At 38.6% G+C, this 15,520-nt stretch overlaps 1 protein-coding gene across 2 annotated transcripts in view; it reads right to left on the bottom strand.

Annotated features, from left to right (window-relative positions):
• Positions 1 to 15,520, bottom strand: part of Cog5 (component of oligomeric golgi complex 5) — a 244,496-nt gene that overhangs the window by 40,786 nt on the left and 188,190 nt on the right. For both annotated transcript variants that reach the window (XM_075948492.1, XM_075948493.1), the window contains exons 13-16: positions 13,865 to 14,026; positions 11,439 to 11,538; positions 1,367 to 1,477; positions 636 to 698 (exon numbers count right to left, since the gene is read on the bottom strand). In XM_075948492.1, the coding sequence (XP_075804607.1) occupies positions 636 to 698; positions 1,367 to 1,477; positions 11,439 to 11,538; positions 13,865 to 14,026 (436 nt within the window). The remainder of the gene's footprint in view (positions 1 to 635; positions 699 to 1,366; positions 1,478 to 11,438; positions 11,539 to 13,864; positions 14,027 to 15,520) is intronic.

Raw genomic sequence — 15,520 nt, forward strand, 5'->3', positions numbered from 1 at the left:
TGTCTCGAAAATAAAAAAAAAAAAAAAATGGATATAATATTACATAACTTGAAGGTGACAGTATTATTTAAGGGCTTGTCTGTACATGTGTCTGGCAAGTCTATTACTGTCATAAAAATGGTGATTTTGATTGATTTTAAAGAGTTTTCTACTCTATGTACTCAAGCCTCTGAATCTCACACAAAAATTAATGGTGGCACATGCCTTTAGTCTAGGCACTGGGAGGTAGAAGCAGGCAGAGCTCAGTGAGTTCAAAGCCAGCCTGATCTACACAGTGATGCTGAGGACAATCAGGACTACACATGAGACACTATTTCAAAATAAAAAGAATCCCTAACTTCCCAAGAATTAGAAAGGAGTTATTTTCTCTCGGTATGTGTTAAAATAAAAATATACCTTAACTTTAAATTTTCCTACAAAAGTAGGATTTCTACACCTTGGTGTTCCCGACATTTGAGACTGGATCTGGGCTGTGGAAACAAAAGAACACATACGTATCTCTTCTCCAGAATAACTAACAAGTGCTACGTTGGGTATATATATATCATACTGAATTATTCTGAAATTATCCTCTATTCAGCCAAATAACTTTAAAACCACTTCAGTATCTATAAAGTCAGACTAAATCTACTTACCTTTAGGGCTGACATTATAGTTTGCTCAGCAGCTGACGGGAAGGCACTCTGACTGGCAACCACCTAGAATAGTTTTGATGCAGTTACAATTTTACTTAAGTCATTTATTTTTGTAAACACTAATTTTGACTTTAATATGACAAAACTTCCCAGAATATACATTAAAATATTAGCACTATTTTATAATAATAATAAATATCTCATACTTGCTTTAAAAATGAATTCATTGAAAACTTTCATGTACAAAGCTGACATTTCACAGGGGGATCATTAGGTATTCACTTTTACTGACAAGATAAAGGTCAGAAGAGTGGTGTATTTACTTATTTCTTTAAAAATATTCACTTTTCTTTAGGCTACTGTTTACATATATAAAGTTCAGATGGTTGCATTTCCAGAAATCAATATAAATATCAATAAGGACATTTAAATTAGGTTGACTAGAACCATACTAATGGCCTTGGTACAATGGAGAAATGACTAAAGGAAGTGGGATGTGGACCCTGGAACATATCTTCTCATTTTATGTTTCTAAAGCCTACTGCTAAGTCTTGAAAGGGTCTTGCTAAATAGGTCACACTGGCCTACTTCCTGATGCTTCAGCCTTAGCCACCAAGGGCTAAGTATATGTATATGCGGTTATACGCATACGCCACCAAACCTGATTTAGAGGTTCAGCATCCCTTGGGTCTTCTGAATATTTATCTTTGAAAAATAAAGATAAAGGTTACCTTTGTGACTGCTTGGTGCAACTTAAAGAGGGAATTCACCACGCCTACATTTCTCTTCTGTCCTTCAGTGAGAGGCCCAATCACCTGGCTTGCATCTCCTTGAGTAGAGAGCTGAAAGAATTCAACATATAAAGACATACTAAGATGACAGACTGTATCTTTATTTTTTAACGAGGAGGACATGCATATTCTGCTGACAGAGACAATGTTCAAAGGAAGTATTCATGCCACGTTAAATAAAATTTTGAACTTCAGGTACAAGAAATCTCCATAAAGACAACACCTCAAAGGTAACTTCAATTAGTCTTCTGATGGACCCTTGAGGTGTGCGTGCTCATCTAACACACACACATTACAGTCACCTCAATAACACTGGCAACTGTCAATAGGCTATTCTGAATTCAAACACTTAAGTAATTGTAAAAGCAAGGAAAGACAGGAGAAAAACCTTATATATATTCAACAGCCATCTTAGTACTCCCTGGAAATGAGTTAGAGAGAAGGAGCCATCATCTTATTCTTCATAGCCTTTTAAAAAGAAATTACCCATGATTATATTATGCGTGATCGGGTGATAAAAAATAATGTTAAAGCTTCCCCTTCCTGATATTTACTTCTAAATACATAGTTTTAGGGGAAGGGATATGGACTACCTTATTAGATTAATCTCTATCAGTTACAGTTTAGGACTAAGAAAAAAAAACCATGCACCAACCATTCTCACGCTGATCCCATTACAACTGAATTCTCTATAACATTATTATCCAAGGCAAACCTGACCAGGACATAACACAGCTTACTGCAGAGCTGGCACAGACCTCTAGTACATGGAACACAGGCTTCTTAGGAGACAGAGCTCTATAATCTAAATGAACCATGAGAAAGCAATTGCTACTTTTTCTTTAGATAAATATATATACATACACACACACAAGATTAAATTCAACTTCTACTTTTTCAATTTCAATTTGTAATAAAACAGAATTTTAAAAAGTTTTAGCAGTCTTAATTTTTATAAAGGCAATGCTACTTTGTTAAAGTTGTAACCCATAAAACAAGTTATGAAGTCAACCTAAGACCTCTTGACACCAGGTTAAAGAATTCATTTATTTTGACTTACAGCAAGGGCAGATCTCTAACCTGAAAACAGGCTGTGTTCTAAAACAGTCACATTTAAGTATGTGAAGTGTGTGTGTGTGTGTGGGGGGGGATCCTCTTTTCTTATCGTAACTATGTCAAAAACAATCAGCACTCGGAAGAGTTCGCAAATCCCACACAAACTTAATATTAGTAGTAACATTCATATACTGTTGAATTTACGGAGTTTTATTTGTTTAGTTCTGAACAAAAAATGTAATGTATTTCACATGGGTTAGTTCCCTAGTTTTTGCTAGTTTATAGACATGTTGTACAGAATGTCTCAAAGAAGATGCCTTTTGTGTGTCTAGTCAATAACTTGAGAGCTACTATTTTAAACCAGAGTTATTTGAAATGACTAGCCTGCACAAAGGCCCAAAACCAGCACTAAAGTAGGAACAATATGAAATTGAAACTAATAAAACATAAGAAATGTATACATGGACAATATTTTATGCCATACTATGTATGAAAAAATGGTAGAAACCAAAGAAATGTTTGAGTTTTAGACATCTGTCTCTCACTCTCAGACACACATCTAAAAGCTAAACAAATGCTTGAATAATAAAATAACTCCTAAGTAGAAGAAAGAAATAATATTCCTTTTTAAATTTAACTATGAAATATATGTTTCTGAGATTGTAGCTATACGTTACAGTGCAGGAGGAGCAGCCCATGAATTCTGGATGTGGCCAGATCCGTACAGAAAGCTACAGTGGAGCTAGAGAACACACCATCTCCTGTTAGGTTGTGGATGGAATATCCCGAGTTCCCCAAGCACTACTGAATCAGAACAAAAATTGGCAGTCAAGGGAAGGACAGCTCAAGGTCCTAGAAAATGTACTGAAAATTACCTGTAGGGAGCACTAAAGCTGACTCAGAAAAATGTCTAAAAAATCAAAAACTAGAAAATGCATCATATAGTCCAAATTATAAAAGATTAATTCTCTTTCTAAATTTCATGGAAATACCAATTAGTAATCTATATGTCCATGTTCTCCATTAATGTTATGGCAATGTCAAGACTACAGGGTAACCTGTTTCGTTCTGTTTTTCAAGATAGGGTTTCTCTGTGCAGCTCTGGCTGTCATGGAACTTGTCAGTAGACCACACTGGCCTCAAAACCACAGAAGTCTGATTGTCTTTGCCTCCCAAGTACAGGGATTAAAGGTGTGTGCCATTATCGCCTGGCTTACAGGGTAATTTTTTATGTGGCTTTTCCATTATCTTTCTAAACATTTTTCTGTACATTAGAAAACATACGAGAGAAAGTTCATACTAGAATTTCATAATGGAGAACAATGTGGCAGACATACCAATTGACAGTGGTGTCCTGCATAAAAAGTAGAGTAAATACTATATTCTCAACTCAGGCTCTAAAACTATTAAAACAAGAGTTAATGAACATTCTGTTATACCCTCACTTACTTTTTGTTCAGGAAGTGACGAGTCCGCTTTTCTACTTACCAAGGTAATTTTTAGCTGGATTGTTTCATTGCTACAGTAGTTTTCACTTATGCTCATGCATCAAATGCTTTTATTACAGATCACCCAGCACATATTTGAGACAAAATCCTTTGTTCTAAAGTAACAAGTCTTTCTCTGTCCTGCCAGTGAGCTAGCTCCCAAATAATGACATGGAGGCTTCTTATTAATTATGAAAGTTTGGCCTATAACTTAGGCTTGTCCTCTCTCTATGTCCAGGAGTCCAGGGTTAACTCTTCCTGCCTAGCTATTGGCTATTCAGCTCTTTATTAAACCAACCAGAAGGCACCTTGGCAAAGACACATCTTCACAATGTAGAAAAAGATTATTTCAAATTACCCTCTTGGTCTGAATAAAAAAGTATTCTCTAAATAAAAAGGGAAGGTTTTAACTTTGATAAAGTAAGAGTTACAGTCACAGGGTCCAGTCCATTTGTATTTGGCATATTGGGAAAAAATACACTATTTATACTATTTGTATGAATTTAAAGTTTTATACCCAAGGCATTTTTATAGTTGTATTACCATCTTAAAACTATCTTTTTAGGCTTCAAAACATTTTCTTAGATAAACAATAAGAGTTCTACCACAACTGAAAATAATAAGTTCTATGTTAATGCAGATTTTGCTATGATTATAAGTTCTTAAAATAAAGGCCAGGAGTGGTGGCCCATGCCTTTAATTCTAGCACTCAGGAGGTAGAGGCAGGCAGCTCTCTATGAGTTCAAGGCTAGTCTGGTCTACAGAGTGAGTTCTAGGACATCCAGGACTACATAGTGAGACCCTGTCTTAAAACAAAACAAACTTTTAAGATGCGTCATTTTTATGATATGCAATTCAGTTACCATTTTCCTTTGACCATGGGTCATTTAAAAGTGTGTTGTTTACTTTCCAAACACTTGAGGTCTTTACAGATATCTTCCTATTGTTATTCAGGAGGAGAGTTACCGACCGCTGAAATCTGCTCAAGCATTTTCCCAGAAGCAGATTTATATAACAGAACATTTTATAATTTCCTGGGGTTTACAGATCCCCTGAAACTCACCCACTCACATTCAGTAAACTAACACTTTGTATCTTACGATATTGAAAAATGTTAAGATTCTATGAGGGAGACACGGTGTTCTTGGTTATCACCACGGAGATCTTTCCACATGCCACCACTTGGTGCTGCTTAGCTGTCTTAGCAAGTGCTCTCAAACGGTACAACCTCATAGTAATGATGTGCACAGAAATCACCGTCTTGGTCTGTGTAATAAATCTGCTACACTAACAGATAACAAGAGAGGCATAATAGTGTTGAAAATGCAAATGAGTTCACTTATACTCAAATGCAGCAAATTTGATTGCACTCATTTTTCTTTCAAGAAAATGCTCATTTCTCCTTTCTCTCCCTTGTTTGCCCTTGGCATGTGTATGTGAATCACTCTCTTTTTACCTGCCTCCCACCATTACTCCTGCATTTCTCCATTCAGAATCTGACCCAATCCCTGGTTTGGTGCCGTGGCTGTCATCTTGCCTCAGGCTACCCCAGGCCTGCATCCTTAGCAGCCCTCGGCAACAAGGTAGATTTCCGTTACAGGTTTCCTGGAAGGATACTGTAGCCTGTATTATTGTGTGTATCTCTGTAGGTATGCTATGTGGAAGCTGCTGACACAGCCTCCGCATGGCTCAGTGCTAACAGCCCTCTCTCCTGAAATATACTTTCTAACAGTAGCATTCTCAAGCACAAGAAGGAATTAAGTTATTTGCATACATTGGAACAGGGTAGGATTATAAAATATTTTATATTTACATTTTATAGTCTTGGGATTTCCAATTCAAGTGAAAAGCTGACTAGATAATTCAGACTAATCCTTCCTATGACAACATGTGGAAAACCAAAATACTTTTAAAAGTTTCACTGGGAACGATGCTGCATATCTACAATCAGGAGACTGAAGTAGGAATGGTAGGTAGAAGTTAGTCTAGGAGCATGAAGCACTTGGAGGAAGTCCCAACTGAGCAACTAAGCAGGGAGACTCAACACAAGGTCTTCTTGATGGTATTAAAGCAAAATGGGAAGGAACACACACTGAAGAATTACAGGATAAAACCCAGTATTTGCTGGGTTGCAGATGAAAGATACAGAGATTAATGAAGCTTCACATTTTGGAATGCAGGAGGAAAACTAAAATATTTTTATTGAGAAAAATAAGGGTGAAATAGGTAAGTTGAAGACAATGCATATTTTTAGGTGGTGGTGGCACACATCTTTAATCCCAGCACTCAGGAGGCAGAGGCAGGAGGATCTCTGATTTCAAGGCCAGCTTGGTCTACACAGTGATTTCCAAGCTAGCCGGGTAGCCAATGTTACACTGTGAGACCCTACAGTGAAAAAAAAAAGGAGTCTAAGAAGATAATACATATTTTTAAAACACAATGGAGATCAGTATATGCAGTATTCCCAAATTTCCACAATCAGAAGTGGAAGTGGCTAATAGCCCAGAAGACCTCTACCCTTTCTGTATGACTGAGATCATAGCAGAGCCTCCCCGAGACTCTTAAGGCAGCACACGCAGCCTATCTCTAGAACCCATCTTCTCATGTACTACGAGAAGAGTTTCAATGTAATTATGCCTACTTGTACACAAGGGATTGTTACACCAGGAAATGGTTTTGTTTTGCTTTCCCAAATTGTACTGCACTTAAACATGCCTAAAATAAACTGTCTCAGGCTAGAATTTGAACTGGATTTCCTTTTGCCTCACACAGATGGTTATTCTGCTGGCTCTGGTGTTTGCAGAGACCCTCATACCCTTGAACTTGACGTTATGGACGAGCGGCTTTGCTGAGTCAGGTTTATGAAGTACTTTCTCTCCAGTGCTGCTGCCTAAGAGAGCCTGCTGCCAAATTACAAATATCTGGAGCAGTCTTACCTAAGGTTCAGGCCAGCAGTCACTGTGTGAGCAAGCAGCTAAGCAAAGTCACCTCGTTTACAGTTCTTCCAACCAGCACAGTGCTGAATGCCATGCAGACCTGTCTGTCACAGCAGTGTCTAATGGAAACATCAGCACACTTATACTGACATTTTTAAAACATTAAAAAAAAATACATAGTTTTTTAAAAAATAGTCTTTTTAATTTCAAAAAATATTTTTTTTTGTTGCTGTTTGTTTGTGTGAGAATGGACCATGCTTTGCTGCCCAATCTGGTCTTTTTTTAAAAAAAAATTTATTTATTCATTATGTATACAATATTCTGTCTTGTGTGTATGCCTGCAGGCCAGAAGAGGGCACCAGACCTCATTACAGATGGTTGTGAGCCACCATGTGGAGTGGGAATTGAACTCAGAACCTCAGGAAGAGCAGACAGTACTCTTAACCACTGAGCTATCTCTTCAGGCCTCTCCAAGCAATCAACACATCTACTACTGACCTATCATAGCCTCCAGAAAATCAAGCACTTACAAATCTGGAAAGCTAGAAGCAATGGTTTTAAAATATTTCAGGCTAAAAACAACAGAAGCAAAGATGGATGGGTGTCTGATGATCAAGAGAATCATGAGCCCAAAGAGACCAGTGTGCTTGTACTATGGCAAAGTTTCTTTGGCATGAGAAGCCATGGATACATTTGGACTGCTCATACGCATACAAACGCTTTCCAGTGATTTCAGACTTCTTTTGCTTTTTTATTTGTCTGAATGTGACAGCAGAGACCACTGCCATATTATACAACATGGAATGGCATCCCTGTGGATGATATTAAATTCTCCAAAATACTTTTAAAGCTAAAACAAACAAACATTTTTTTCCTTCCCCGAAAGAAGGTTTTTCTGGGTAACCCTGGCTGTTCTGGAACTCATTCTGTAGGTTAGGTTGGTCTTGAACTCAGAGACTGACCTGCCTCTGACTCTTGAGTGCTGGGACTAAAGGCATGCACCACAGCTGGCTATAAACTCTACTGTCTTTATATCATCATTATAGGTTTTCCCCCAAAGTTTATGAATGTCAAATCTCCAAGGCACTTATGAAATTATTCATGAAATAAAGTATATATTTACAAAGCTTCAAAACAAAACCCTAGGTTCATAACTACTGACCTTATACAGTGTTGTTGACCTGCATTAAATGGAAACCTTCTACTAAATGTCATTCTGTTATTTCTTCAACGGATCTACAACTTAATTACATGTCCATGTTCTTTTCACAGTTCAAAACATTTGACATTTACAATAAGAGTCTATATTTCATGCCTTAAAATTTTAGTGCTAGGGCAAAAACCCAATAATTCACCTTTAAAAATACTTCATTAATAAGTATGTTTATGTTTATATAATGATATGTTTATAATATATTTATTATTTTCTTAATTATAAAACTTTATAATCTTTTTATTTATTTATTTGAGTTTTGAGACAGGGTTTCTCTGTAGCTTTGGAACCTGTCCAGGAACTTGCTCTGTAGACCAGGCTGGCCTCAAACTCACATAGATCTGCCTATCTCTGTCTCCCGAGTGTGTGTGCAGATGCAGGATTAGGAGTAGGCTTTGGGGTTTCACTCTGCCTACAGATCAGGTGGTAGCTCTCATCTATGGCTGCTGCATCTGCCTGCATATCACCAGGCTTTCTTTCATGATGTTAGTGGACTAAAGTGCTGAAACTGTAAGCAAGCCCACAACTAAATGTTTTCTCTTATAATAGCTGGCTTGGTCATGGTGTGCATGGACCACATGCCAACCACTACTGCTTGACCAAGTCCCAGCATTTATACATTGCAGACCACAACTCTCCAGCATCTTTCACTTTAGTGATTTTCATTATGTGTTATGGGAATTTCCTTATCCTTTTCTTTTGGGAAAATTTATGCGTGCTTTGTTGAAGGATGAAGTGTATACGTGCTTTGTTGAAGGATGAAGTGTATACAATGGCAGTCTCTTTATATCAAATAATTCTTTGGAAAAAAATCCCTACCACTGTGGAATCGTACAGCGTGACAACATGCCTACTCCCACATAGGAATCATAGAGAAGCTAATGATTTACTAACTGGGCACAGCAGACTCCAAGGATGAAAAGCACACAATCAAGAGAAACAATGGACCTAGAGCCTGAGGCCATTAACGGCAAGCAGCATAGAATACCGCCCAGGATCGGTGGCTTACTGGAGGACTAGCAAGCTCTGTTATGCCCCATGGGGAGCAAATTCTGTTAAGAAGATAGGCTGGCTTGCTCCCCCTCTGCCATACACAGGCGTATACACTGAAGGAATCAGAATGGTTCAGTATAATGGAAAAAGGTAGTATGTCAGCACCTCCCCTGTGGGATATGGGGGGAACAAGCCATATTATAAGACCACGGCACAAAGGGGCGCAATTAGGAGGCAGCTCAGTGCTTGTGGTGCTACATGGTACACATCTTGCCCCTTGAGGAATGAAAATTGCTTTACGGGTTGGTTTCTCATGACTTAATGTCTGATCCCTCCTGACCACAAAGACCAAGATTGTGCAGCAGGAAGTTTAAGAGGGCACCTGACGGGGTTTTTGAATATTCGAGAACAATAAGCATTTAGATTCTTGTTAAACTTATTGTTTTCTGCTTAAAGAAAAATGTTGTAATAAAGCCGATGACCGCTTTCACCCCAGAATCATTGAGTCTGTTCTCAGTATCGCCTGTGGTTAAACTATAATTCAGTTAGAGAGCATACAAGATACGGTCTGTTTTCAATACGTGGGCAGCCATCCTGACTCCCCTCAGATCATGTCGGGCTCCCTCCTTAGCAGACTCCGCACCTCCTCTTTGGGGCCTGAACCCCATTGGACTCGAGCTCTGGCAATGGTGTCTCTTCACAGCAATAGAGCAGTGACTAAAACAGATGGCAAGTTTGCTAAGTCAAGGAATACAGATCAGGCAAGGTTATATAACAAGTCAAGACAAGCGACTGGGTTTCAAAAATCCAGGAAAAAAAAATGAGTAAAAAAAAATAGATTCTCTGGTAAAAGGCTTTAGACTCATCTTTAGATATAAGCTTATATTATACATACCTTTGAGAATAACAGCAGAGCCTTAGGGTAAACATATATGCACTGATAATTTATGATTGTAAAAATGTATATTGTTGTGTTCGTATCATTGTGTGCTGTGTATGTACTTGAGTGTATGTGGACTTACATGTGTGTGGGTGTATGTGTATGTGTGCAGATATGGAGGCCAGATGTTGACAGCAAGTATCTTCCTTGATCGCTCTTACACACACACACACACACACACACACACACACACACACACACACACACACAACTGAAGAGAGCGTGGGAGAGGACACAAAAGGCATGGTGCCGACTGTTACATCTGAGGATCCGAGTAGAAGGAAAGAACACACTTGTGACTTTCACATGCACACCATGGCATGCATGCACATGTGCACTTGAAGCCATGCACACATATACAAACAAACCAATAACTACCATTTCAAAGTAAAAATGACATGTGTCAAAATTTAAAACTAGGATCGCAGAAACAGTGTTATTTACTGGAAAGAAACAGTAACCCTTTAGTAATATGCTTTAAAATAAATGTTATTTATAATTTTATTTAATGATTAGGCTTCCTTTAGCCAACCGAATGGAAGTTGAAAAGTAAAACTATTTCGGACAGAGAAAGAATTCTATTAAAATGGAAATAACGACTTTTTATTAGTCTTCACTGTTGGTTAGGGAGGATCAAGAGATTTCAGGTCATAGATTGTCACTAATAGTACATAATCGATCATTAATTAACACAGCTTCCATTTTCGAAGCCTTTTGCCATTATTACATTAATTTAAACTATATATTTTTATGACTACTGCCTCCTTCCCACCCCTCAACTTGTCCTCAACAAGAAGGAAAGTCAGCTCTAGGAAGGGCCTGCTCTGGATTCTCATGTTTACGCCCTGCTGGGGCCACCTCGTAGGGACTTCTTTCCTGGCACCTGAGTAGCTACACTAAATTCTGCTAGATACAACATCAGATTTTATTTTATTTATGATGATAAACCATGTTTGTGTGTGTGTGTGTTTTAAACTATGAATATCTATAAGTAAGCCTTGAAAGAAAAATTAGTCATCTCATTGCCTACCAATAGCTACTGTGTCTCTGTATGGCTTTTTCAATAAACAAAGTTTGGAAAAAATAAGGATGCCTTAATTTATGTCAAAATTACAAGAACAAATGAATGGAAAATAGCACCATATTAGCAAACACAATTTGGAACTGAAAGTAGGAACTTCATAACATAATTATCATTGTGGGTCAGTCCATGTAAATTACTTAGCATGCTACTCTAAATATTATTACGAAACCAACTAGAACAACTCATTTAAATACAAACGGATTACTTAATTGTTTTAATGTTACTTATAGTCATTCAAAAAGTTTATAACTAGAACTTTTTAGCCAAATCATTAAAATGTATAAATAAAGATACACCACTTACAAGCTGCTCTGATTTCACACCATATAGCTGTATGGTCTTGGCCACATTTTTTGACACAGCTAATGTGAGGTTTGCATCAACAGCAGCCACATTGAGTTCACTAGAGAAAACAAAAGCAGATTTCAGTTTTTAGCACACAATTCATCAACAATTAATGAGCACCACAAAACCTGAAGCCCAATGAGGGACATGCTGAATCTTTATATAGATTTTGCTGATTGCTTCCAGGAATTGGTTATGATGTTTCATTTTTCTCCCTAAATTTAGCAGTAGGAAAAGGGCTTTGAGATGGCTTTGTTAATGATCAGTTTCACATTAATAAAAGCAAGCCACGTATGGGTTAATCTGTGATTAAGGAGTAATTGTGAACAGATTTAAAGCGGCACTCTTGTTACTACTGGTAAGGGCAATTAGAGCACTGCCTGCACAGACATCTGCAAGGAAGTGACAGCTCTTGAATGGAATGATGACCTTGGGGGAACACAGGCTAAACATACAAATTACATATGACACATAAGGACACTTGGGTTCTGTATAAACTAGGCCAGTTAATTCTGCTTTGTAGAGAATAACTTTAAATATATGGACAGCACAGAAGTATAATTTTCACATTTAAACTTTCAGATTGTTAAATATTTCTGTCACATTCATTGTCGACTTCAACAGTGAGCTGGCAGGACATCTGATGTGACTGTAGAAGCAAAGAGGGTATTTTTCCAAAACCATGAGTTAAAAATCTCATGAAATCATGAAAGAAATGCATCATCTCTGCAGTGGATGAAATTTTGGCACTTGCTAGATTAACTTTGTAAAGAAGCTAATGAATCCACAAGACCCTGGCTGGCTTAAGTACTTGGGAGGCAGAGGCAGGCAGATCTCTATGAGCTGGAGGTCAGTTTGGTCTATAGGAAGAGTTCTAGGACAGTTAAGGCTATATAGAGACCCTGACTCGGTATCTATACACCCAGCACAATGCGCTTTCTCGCAGCCCTCAGACTGCTGCCTTTGCACTCTAGTAACGCTGGCATAAGCGCCTTTCTTCATCCCTACATGTCACCCTTGACGCTCAACCTCCCTAGCATTTACAGAACTAGGTACAGAGACCAAGTTGAATATAGCACCTGGCCCACAAGTACACCATAAAGGTACAAAATGCTAAGGTGAGAAGCACACAGTGAAGACTATCAAGGCCAAGTCCATGGCGAGAAGTGTAGGGCAGTTCAAGTATTGAACCAGCACATGTACAGCTGCAGATACGCATATAAGTATGACTTCTGTAAAGTGCCGTCTTCAAATGAAAGAACGTAAACAATTCTACCTCATGGTCCTAGATTGCCCAGCCACTCACTATTTTATTCCTCAAGATGTCAATCATGAAAGTACAGACTGTCTGTTATGACAACTTGTCAGCTAGGGCAAGGACTGGAGTTCTAACCAGTAATCTGATTGTAATACCTCTGAAGCCGCAGCGTAACTACATTTGTCTGCAAGTACTGAAGAAACAGCTCTGCTGGATGCCGTCCCATTTTAATTTAAAAGCTATTCACATTCATTGGGCACGCGTATGGTAGTGAACTTTATCTTGCACTTGACCGATCTAATAAAAAGGGGAACAGTCAATAGCTAGGCAGCAGAGGGATAGGCGGGGCTGTCAGCCAGCCAGACACAGAGTACAACATGTAAACAGAAGGGAGGTCCAACAACTCCTGAGGCAAAACGTAGGGGAAAAGAAACGGGTTAAATTAAGTTATAAGTTAGTGGAATAAGCATTAAGAAAAGGCTGAGCATTTATAATTAATATGTCTCCATGTCATGATTTGGGAGCTGGTTGGTGGCCCAAAAGACAGCCTGCTACACCAAACAAAATAAGTAACCCTGTTTCTGTCATAAAGTGCTTTCTGGGTTTCTGGGATAAAACCTCTATGTATGTCTGAGTTTTTCAGTTTGTACAATTATTTTATGTTTTCCTAAATAATACTAGGAAGTTCATAGAGTATGAATAGCTAAATTAATTTTATTTTGCTAAGTTACAAAGTAATTATAACATGATTTTCTTTTGTGTGTGTAATTTTTCAAGACAGGGTTTCTCTGTGTAGTTTTGGAGCCTGTCCTGGAAATAGCTCTGTAGACCAAGCTGGTCTTGAACTCACAGTAATCCACCTGCCTCTGACTCATAAGTACTGGGATTAAATGTGTTTGTCACCAACACTGGGCCACAACAGATGGTTTCTGCACTCTACACACTGTATCTATATTTAAATGGTTTTATTAATTGGAATCTCAAGCACTATGTGAATGCTCATTCATTATAAAACTCAATTTAATTGAAAGCCTAATTAGTTGAGTAATTTGAGGTAAATTTAAAGTGTACTGCCACTGGTAATCATGGCAGTCAGCCTGGCATGCTATTATTCAAGAATACAAACCTTGTTATGGTTTTAACGATGCCATCGAGCTCATCAGAGGAAGGAGGGTTACGCCCACCAGGGGGAAAAACCAAGTTGATGGGATCGAAGAGTCTCGATAGGGATTTTGAGAGATAAGCAGCCTCATAGGGTTGCAGTGAATCTTTCAAAGCCTTTTCTGGACTGTGAAAATAAAATATTTTAAAAGGTAAGTAACAGTTATAGACTATAGTTATAAATACATTTCAAAATATATCTCCAATGAATGTAACTACTAACAAGAATTTGTTTTAAAAAGATATAAGCACTTTTATAAGTGAACATCTATAAAAACTACATAAGCATTTTACGTGTAAATCTTAGCTATGTAGTATAGCATGCACCATCACTTACTGGATTGGCCGATCCCTGAAACTAACAGAACACTGCAGGAGCCTATTAATTCTATCTTATTTATAGACCATCAGAGCATACCCAAGAGAGGCAGCCAGCAGATTCCTCTCCCATTAGCTCAACCCTTTTTATTCACAGGTGTTATCATGAATAACAAAACCTACAGACTTAGGGAAGGATACAGAGGTAGGCCTTCAACAGATTTCCATTCTTGGGATACCAGCAAGAATGAAAGCAAAATGAAGAAATACTCGTCAAAGTCCTATAATAGCATAAATGTTCTGGAGCAGAGTTCTCATTTGTTTCACAGTATTCTCCACAAAATAAAACTTCTGCTTACCAAACTCTCTTTTATTCTTTGCTGGCCCCAGCATTTCCTACAGGATCCCATTTAGCAGCCAATGGCTGGATTTTACAGTGCTCTTTCAATTACTAGCAGAAGCCTTTCACCGTTATTAAACTGCTTTTCTCCCATGATTAACTGCTGTCTTTTCACATCCCCTGCTTATCATCCCTTCACCAACCTTTCCGCTCTCTTCTTTGTCTTACACGCTAACCTTGAGAATATCTGACCTCTCTGTGGACAGCAACAGCCTGTCTCACCCTTGTCGACTCACAAGCCTAGAGGTCAGACTGCTCTTGGCTCCTGACACGCAATTCCACAGTTATCTCTTCATGCTTTCTCGTTTAGTGAGTATCTCACTCAACACATATTTACTGGAATAGGTACCAGGCAGTTTGATAAGTGGTGAGAAGACAAAAATAAATAGTCCTTTACAGTCTAGTGAAAAGGGGGCAGGGGAAAGTTGGGTATAAAGGTGACTTTCTATGTGTCCCACCATTTCTTACCTCTTCTCTTCCTACAAATATCACTAAATCTTTATAATCTGCCAAGTATTTCATGTACTTGGCAATTCTGCAATGTGCTTGGTTAAAAGACAGTACACTGTCCTTGTAAGGTTCACGAGCTAACAGAAAATACATAAAAAGTCAAACATCAGGATGGACAGGCAGCGTGAGGTGATTAAGAACATTGGCTGGGCCTACACTTCCTGATCAATCTACAGGGCTACACTGCCCGGTACCTCCTCTCTCTTCCTATCCCATCCAGCTTACATCCAGATCCCCCCACCCTCTGTTTCTCTCCCCCCTCCCTTCCCTGGTGGCAGAGAGCCTCCCTGCTCTGCCTGCTTGGGCGCTGGGTCCTAACCCCAAGCGTAGGGTAAAGGGGAGCTCGGGGGCTTCTTTGTCCCCATAGCCCGCCTGCAGCAAGCAGGGTGGGCC

This window comes from Microtus pennsylvanicus, chromosome 14 (genome assembly GCF_037038515.1).
Source record: "Microtus pennsylvanicus isolate mMicPen1 chromosome 14, mMicPen1.hap1, whole genome shotgun sequence".
In the NCBI taxonomy this organism is placed as follows: Eukaryota; Metazoa; Chordata; class Mammalia; order Rodentia; family Cricetidae; genus Microtus; species Microtus pennsylvanicus.